Source organism: Lupinus angustifolius, chromosome LG19, assembly GCF_001865875.1.
Source record: "Lupinus angustifolius cultivar Tanjil chromosome LG19, LupAngTanjil_v1.0, whole genome shotgun sequence".
Classification (NCBI taxonomy): Eukaryota; Viridiplantae; Streptophyta; class Magnoliopsida; order Fabales; family Fabaceae; genus Lupinus; species Lupinus angustifolius.
Genome location: NC_032027.1, coordinates 6,656,254 through 6,664,859, shown reverse-complemented (window position 1 = coordinate 6,664,859; position 8,606 = coordinate 6,656,254). Strand labels below are relative to the sequence as shown.

The 8,606-nt window shown below is 28.9% G+C and overlaps 1 protein-coding gene across 2 annotated transcripts; it reads right to left on the bottom strand.

Moving 5' to 3' along the window:
* On the bottom strand, positions 1,278-7,657 carry LOC109334826 (soluble inorganic pyrophosphatase 4-like). 2 transcript variants are annotated; one of them, XM_019570796.1, is made up of 12 exons: positions 7,584-7,657; positions 7,470-7,500; positions 6,884-6,930; positions 5,140-5,163; positions 4,886-5,030; positions 3,966-3,994; positions 3,556-3,621; positions 3,359-3,466; positions 2,681-2,746; positions 2,469-2,589; positions 2,245-2,326; positions 1,278-1,546 (listed from the first exon to the last, which is right to left on the bottom strand). In XM_019570796.1, exons 3-12 carry the CDS (start codon positions 6,923-6,925, stop codon positions 1,504-1,506), a joined length of 726 nt encoding a protein of 241 aa, XP_019426341.1. In that variant the 5' UTR covers positions 6,926-6,930; positions 7,470-7,500; positions 7,584-7,657; the 3' UTR covers positions 1,278-1,503. The 2 variants fall into 2 exon arrangements, with proteins under 2 accessions (XP_019426341.1, XP_019426340.1); XM_019570795.1 differs by lacking the exons at positions 5,140-5,163; positions 7,584-7,657 and having other exon boundaries at positions 7,470-7,577.

The window sequence follows — 8,606 nt, the reverse complement described above, 5'->3', positions numbered from 1 at the left end:
GTGAAACAAGTGATCTCCATTTGTGACTCAGGCTTCATGTTCATACTCATATAAAATATCATCTCATATACTCCCTGTTCCAGATAATGTATACATGTGGTCACCTCAATATATTTTTAAAATATGAAATAATATATATAGAAAATTATATGAAATTAATAAAATTTAAATAATAATATTATATCACATTTTTAAACTACACATAATTAATTTGAAGCGAATTAAGAAAGAACTTTGGGAAAATTTAAAATTTAAGATTTGTTTTGAGAAAGTAACAATTGTCCTTTATTAATGGTGGGAGCTTAAAGATTTTTATTTCAGCTCTTTTTAAAGAGAAATGATGTTTTTAGGGATTGATAAGTAATTTAAATTAAATAAAAAAACTTATTTTCTAAACGTATAAGATGGATATTTTTTTCTTAAGCTCCATTTGGAGCTTATATTAGTGATTTCAAGATTATTTTAACTTCCAATTCTATCTTTCTATTATACTCCTCTCATATTACCTGCCAAGTTTATAATGTTAATTTATTCAAAGAAATTTATACTCATTTTGTGCAATTTACTATATGAAAGTGTGATTTTTTACAACCCAAACAAAAAAATGTTAATTCATAATATAATTGATTTAGATTATAATGTATAGACAATAATCATAATCTAACATTTTCTCAACTATATCAAACAATCCTTAGCATATGCTTAGCTACACATAAGATATTATAAGTCAATCTATGCCTTAATTAATTAGAGGGAATTTTTTAGATAAAACTCAAGTTAGTAAGAGTTAATTTAAGAAACTAATTGAAATGACTTATGTCTTATTTAAACCAATTTAAGATTTTTCAGGAAAATACTTGTAGGAAGGAGCTGTCAAGAATTATAAAAGTAATTAATTCTTTATTAAAAAAAGAGTACAAAAAAACCCAATAAACTATTTTGCATCATTTATTTTGATAGATCATCTTTACCAAACAGTTAAATATTTTATCTTATCAACTTTCAACTCCCAAACTTTTCAATCTTCAACTAGTTTTCACCTTTTAGCCCAATTATTAAGCATAAGAGAAGCTATGTCAATAAAGATATAATCTCTATAATAAGATGAGCCTTGTTTACCAAATTAACAATGCTGTATAAGTTCTCAAATATAAATGAAATGTACTGATATTAATAAGTATACCCCTTTCTTTTTTGCTCAAGCAAAAATACCAGGTAACACGTATTTGTCTCTCGATAAAATGCACCGATAACACTTTCTGCAGTACTAAACTTTCTGATATCAAAGTGAGGGAGAATTTAAAACTTAATTTGATATTAAGTATATTAGATATAAAAACAATTAAAAACTTAGAATATGCATGTATTGAGATACATGAACATGCGACGAGGCTAGCTTTTTTTAATGCCATAATCATCATAGTAATAAAAAGGTTGAAATTTAAAATAATGTCTTATATATGAGTACCAAGGCCAAACAAATACATGGAGTGCATCAAAAGCCTAGCGCCTCAAGCTTTCCACTATGTAGTCAGCATAAAGGGTCCTTCATAACAAAGAAAGAACAATTATTATTACTATATCAAAGAGCTGTGGACACAAGCTATGCTTACCAACATTAATTTAATGACAATAAGAGTTTCACAACTATTGAATTGGATCTGAATTTTGTGCAAGTGTTTTGATTTTACATTGCACATATTCAATAACAAATATTGTGACAAAAAAAAAATTATAAGTTTGTTATATGGATAAGGTTTTTGCGAATTGGTTTTTGGAGCAGAATAGCCGGAAATGTGTAAGAGACATCTCACAAATGTATTTTATATCTTCAAAGTCTTTTTCTTCACTCCAAAAACTAACCCGCAAATAGAACATATTTAAAGGTGTTAACATTTTGGTGTGCATCAAGAGTGAAACAGCATATAGTTGAAAATTAATCCTTTCATGACATATACATGACTTAAAGTGGATTTTGCTCTCTCCAATAATGTCTTTTCCATTCACAGGTTAAAATCGAAAATCTGTTAGTATGCTCATACAATTCAATTATCTACTAAGTGTTTGGACCTTGTTAGTGAATAAGGTGTCATTTAATACAGAACATTATGCATAAAACAGAGTATTAAAAGTAATTAACTTAAAAAACTACTATTTCAAAGAAAATATAGGAAATAATCTGGAAATAACAAGATTTAAATTAATCAATATAAAACTTCTAAACCAATCCAATTTATCACTTACATGGAGTGCTTGATAGCTTCAAAAGCAGTTGAGGCAGGCAAAAAGTCGTTGACTGCAACTTCCTTGTTCTCATTCTTCTTGTCTAGTTCCTTTTATGAAGGAAAAACATAAATTTTCATTTCATATGCTGCACTAAACGAGCAATGCGTTTCATCATGTCTATAGATTTTAACAAATAGACAAATTATTAACTAAGCATTAGAATTTTGGTTTTGGAAGGATACAATCTTCAAAAAATCGACGAATTTCGGCTAAACGATGTGGAGGAAGCTCCTTGATATCATTGTAATGTCGATACTCTGGATCATCAGCACATACTGCAATGATTTTGTCATCTTTCTCACCCTGTATTTCATTGCAATCAATGGTTGCTCAATGTATAAAAAGAAGAGTAGTTCTTGTATTGCTGTGTAGGAAATGGGAATATCTAATATACCTGATCAATCATGGGCATGAGACCAATAGCTTTGGCCCGAAGAAAGCAACCTGGAAGAACTGGCTCCTGTCCAAATATGAATAAGGTTTAACATCTTACAAAGCATATATATCAAGAAATAAGACAGATCTATAGTAAGATGATATAAGATGTATAACTAGAGGATGATTGCCAAGTATTTTTTGACTAGAATAATCTACTCATAAACTAATATTGGAGTTGCATAGAGTTTGTCAAGGTTTGGAGCACCAATGCACAAAAAGGATTAAAAAATGGGAAATGCTAACTAGTATACTTAAGGAAACGGTTAAGGATTCAAAAATAGGAAATTTGTGATGCATTAAATACTTCCAAAATTTAAACATATGCTTTTAATAATTCATATAGATTCCTAAACCTGTATGAGGTCATATATCACATTTACACATATATCAATAAATTTTATATGAAGTCATGAGTTCAAATTTTGGAAATAGCTTCTTCGCATATGAATGTGAGACTGCATACATATACCATCCATATACATTACTAGGTGGGAGGCTCGTGCACTGAGTCACCCTTTTATAGATTCCTAAACTAGCATCCTTAGGAAAATACATTTTAATGAATTCCACGAAAAGATGCATGATGCATGCTATTTTACAAGCAAAAGTCGATAACATAAACCAATGCAAATACCTGCATGATAACCAGGACATCAAGAGGATCACTGTCCTCACAAATAGTACGTGGGATAAAGCCATAGTTGTGGGGATACACAACGGATGAGTAAAGTACACGATCGACCTGTACAAAGAAACAACATTCATGTACAACAATGTGTCATACAAACAACATTAGAAGTGAAAATAACTCAGTAAGCCAACCATTATTACCTTGATAAGTCCAGTTTTTTTGTCAAGTTCATATTTCACCTTGCTCCCTTTGGCAATTTCAATCACCTGTAACATCAATGCATTATACGCCACATTGCATTACCAATTTTTTCAATTCTAAAATTAAAAAAACTCATCTTATATCCATTGAAAAAATAGCAATTGTTACAATTTAAGCTGGTTAGAAAAGATTGTAACTTAGTCTCTATGACATTGGAAATAATGCTTGTAAAGCTGCAAGTACCAACTCTAGAGCAACTAAGGGGGAAATGACAAACAGATAGAGTTTATATTTAATTCAATATGTCCCCCTGGTTCTATTGATAATCAGTATCTATAAAATGCTAATGATTCGTTTACAGGTTTACTATCTAGTATTGTGAACTGCATGCAATGTCTTGTATGCTTACACAGTTGAAGGTCTGTGGAGCTCCAGGTCCTGAATCATCAAGAAATAAGAACAAATCAGGGAAAGCATAACACACTGTAGCAGAAGTAGTAACATGTGACTGATTTTGCCATAAAGAATAAAAGAAATGTTAGCATACACACGCTTTTGTTATTGGTGAAATTGTTAAGATAGTTTTAAGTAAAATCTCTTTCAGATGAACAAGTACACACAACAGGTATATATTTTATGTTATTCTATTACAGTATTACTTAAAAAGTTGTTTGTTAGATATGTAAATTGTGAAAGGTTAAAAATGTCAACGAATACCTAAGGGGACACTCTAATGCAAAAGCAACAAATTCTTGCTTATACCCAAATGAAGAAATCACGTTTACAATTTTTTTACCAAACATCATGATAAATGCTCAAAATAAGGTTTGAGCTGTGAGTTTGCAAAACATGATTATGTATGAATTTGAAATGATTAATGTTTGGATTTTTTTATTCTAAAAATAAGTTTGTAGTATAATTCTAAGAGTCTATTTGTGAGTTAGGTTTTGGAGTGGAAGAAATAAAAAGTGAAGGCTTCAAAGTCATGATACTTGTAAGATGGTTCTGAAGCTTTTCTTTTCCTTTCATTTACCTCCAAAATCCAACTCGTAAACGGCCCGAGTTTTAACCACATAAGCTAAGTTTTTTATTTCAGTCAAAGCATGGCTTTGATGCAAAAGCAATTTTGCTATACAGTTTTAAAAATAGTGGGTACAAATTCCAAAGCATGTTTGCTTCTTCAAACATAATTTAGATTGTTCAACAAAAGTGCAATCAAACACACATTTGTAGCTCAAATGAATTTCACCAATAACTGTGTTGAAAAGAGTGTTGCCTAGCATTCTTCCCTCTATAAGGATAATAAAGATAAGGATATTGGTCAATTACCTATCTCAAGGTCATGCCAAGGATGTGCAGCAGTAGACCTCCTGATCATAGATGATATAATCCTCTCATTTAGAGGTGGGTGTGAGGAGTAATCATAGGTGGGAACCTTGTTTGCAGTCTCAATGGCTGGAACCACATTTGCACTCTAAAATAATCAACAATTAAATCAATAATCCAGCAATTTTTGTAGAGAACAATCACCCTATATGATTAAAAATAAAATAGAAAGATATTGAATGATGAGAGATGGGAACCTTGTTTCGAACAACTTTTGCTGCCTGAAATAATTATCAATAATTTAATAATTGTTTAGTAAACCATAAGATAGAATCCATAAGATTCAAATGGGTGAGTAAAATTGGATAGATGTATCACATGGGTAGAAATAAGTTTAAATGAAAATTTTATAGCATAACTATAAGACTTGCAATATTATATGAGACTAAATGTTGAACAATAAAATATTAACAAAAATTAATTAACTCAATACAGCAGAGACAAGAATATTACATGGAATGAATGAATGCCCTAAACAAGATAACAAGATAGGATTGAGAATGAATGCATTAGTGAGAAAGTTTGGGTAACTCCTATTGTAGAAAAGATGGTAGACATGCATTAGGTGGTTTAACCATGTATGGAGGGGATTGTTACAAGCCCAAGCCCCAATAAGAAAAGAGTATATCAAATAGAGGTCAATCCAATTTCTAGACACGAATGGAAGCAAAGAAGAACCATGAGATAAACAATTAGGAAAGGTTTAATGAGTGTTTTGTCAATAAACATGATTTATGATAAAATATTAAATGACGTCATTCAATCCATATAACTAACCCCACATAATGAGAGTAAGACTTTATTACTATAATAATTTACTAATTTTTTAGATATCCATCACCCTATACTTAAAAACAAAAGAATAAAGGCTCAATCTGTCATTTTCACGATAACAAAGTTATTTAGATAACTATTCTCACCAAATAAAGGATGAAAATTAATCATTTAAATTCATTAACTTAACTGAATGGATAGAAGGTATTTAAGTTATATTGGATTTTAGATTATAGATAATTTTGTTACCTCTCGTAAGAGATTTTAGTGACCTACTCATAAATATGTGGGAACACATTTGATGGGAAGACACTCATACAACACCAAAAGGAAAGAGTTACTTGTAGGGTGAGAATACTTTTAATTAAAAAATAAAAATGGAAATCATTTAGAGTTGGATAATAAAATAATATATTTTTTCCTCAAACAAAATAATCCACTCTACTTTATAAAGCTGTCAAAGTATGATCACATGAAAGCAATTTACTTAATATTTCAGGATACAATATTTTTGGTCTGTTGAAGTATCCTTAACATATGTCATGATTTGAAAACCCCTCATTTTAAATCATGCTTCTGTAGTAAGATGTAGACTAGTTTTATTAATATCATAAATGTCATCAACATGTGATTCATTAAAAAAAATATTTAAACTAAAAAAATTAATAATTAACTATTTTTTTTACTAATTACCATCCTTACATGTACAATAATACAACTTTTAAGATAACAGTACGTATGTAATTCACTAATCATATCGATACAGTATTGACACGCGGACGGGTTCACTAACTTTCTTCTTGAACGAGCAGGTACAGTCTAATTTTCACAACAGTGAGGTAGTCTAAGAAAACCTAATAATATTATAATAATCATAATAGACAATCATGGTAAATCTTAAAAGATAATATGTGAAATATCAATGGAGTAAAGAATTTAAAATAATTATAAATTAAATATACGATTCATTATTAATTTGTATTACTTATATTTAAAAAATTAATTAAATAAATATAAATGTTGCATGGACATGGTATAAAAAATTTAAAACTCTCGGTATTTTAGTTAGAAAATGAAAATGGAATATAGATGTGCCAATTCTTTTATTTCTTAGCACTAATCATGAAACATGATATGGTTGCAGTTTAGATTTTTGCAACAACTTACAATTTCTCCATCCAATTCGGTATCAACCACGATTTCAGACATCTCAACTGTGACAATGAATAATTAATTAGTAACAATTAAGAAGGACTCCACCATAAAATGATATTTTTCAGGAAAGATAAACACTTCAAAAAATAAAGAGAAATATAATTTTAAATAACTCGTTTATATTTGTAATAAATTACATTTTTGTCGTAAAAATAAAAGAAGAAATAATTGGTAAACAATTCCACCACACGATAAAAAAACATTTTTACATAAAAATGAAACAGAAAATAGAAAATAAAAAAGGTAAAAACACCAAAAACAAAACAGATCTGAGAAAGTTTTCACGACTGCGCTAAAAAACTCTTAACAGAACAGAGATGTTTTGCTGAAACAATGCGAGAATAAACGCGGTTTCCGAAAATAACATCTGAGTAAATATATAGTTAAGAAACGTTTGCTTACAGTGAAAATGAGTAAGAAAAGGAATCGATCGGTTGTGAGAAAAACCGAAAACGAAGCTCAACAGAAAATCACAGTGAAGCTGTGGCGATAAACGAATAAGAAAAAAAAGCAGAAAAAATTGAAGGTAGAAACTCACCAACACTGAATACTGAAGAGGAAGCACAGATCTGAAAATTCGAAAAAGAAACAGTGATGAAATGAGTTATGAAAGCAAAGAAAGAGAGAAGAGTCTTTATAGAAGAGAATATACATAGAAGGAAGTGCACGCCAACGTACTATTTTGCAATGTAAAGCAATGAAAGGGGAAAGGAATCAGAGAAAAAAAATGCTATTTTTATTCTACCTTTCAAAAATATCTTACATGGATAATTAATTTGTTAATTGTTTAAATAATTTTAATGGCTATTTATTTGTATAGATTTTATTTTTCATTCGTGGTAAATTAAAAAGAAGGTGCTGATTATAAAAGAAGTAGAAAAAAACTTTGAAAAGATTTAATAATATTATCATGAATTGCAAAGTTTAGGCTTCATTTATTTGTATAGAAAGAGAGCTTAGAAATTGAGGAGAAAAGGAATATTTTATATGTATGGGATAAAGGAGAAAAAAGTGGAAGTAGAAAAAAGAAACAGGTCCACACAAACTCTTTCCATGCAATGCAAAGAAAGATGAATACTAGAAGCATTTGTTTGGTTTGGTTGTTTTATATTTTCATTTTAAATGAAATAAGAGAATGGGTGAAAAATGTTTGTATTTTTTCTTTCATTTCATATTTTAAAATACATAATTTTATTTTTAGAAATTTTTAAAAATAAGAAAATATCATTTTCAACATCTTCAATAATGAAGTAATGACATTTTCTAAAAAAAATCACTTTTGCTACTTCATTTCTTCCATATCTTTTCATGTTTTAATTTTTCCATGCTATTCCAAATCTATGTGGTTATTTAATAATTTATATTATTAAATATGGTTATTTAATTATTTTAGTAAAATGTGGTTATTTTAGTTAAATTGTATCAATTTTTTTATTTAATAATTTCTTAAATTATGTGCATAACCTTAAATATCAAATTACATGAAAAGAAGATGAAAGATTTTTTAATTACTCTATCTACTAATCAAAAAATGTCAAAATCAATTAATGAATGTATCTCTCATTCAAACCACTTATGAAGCACAGATACGGATACGATACGTATCCGATACGTCGACACACATTTTTTCTAAAATGTAGGATACGATACGTTCAAGGATACGCGTATAAATTAA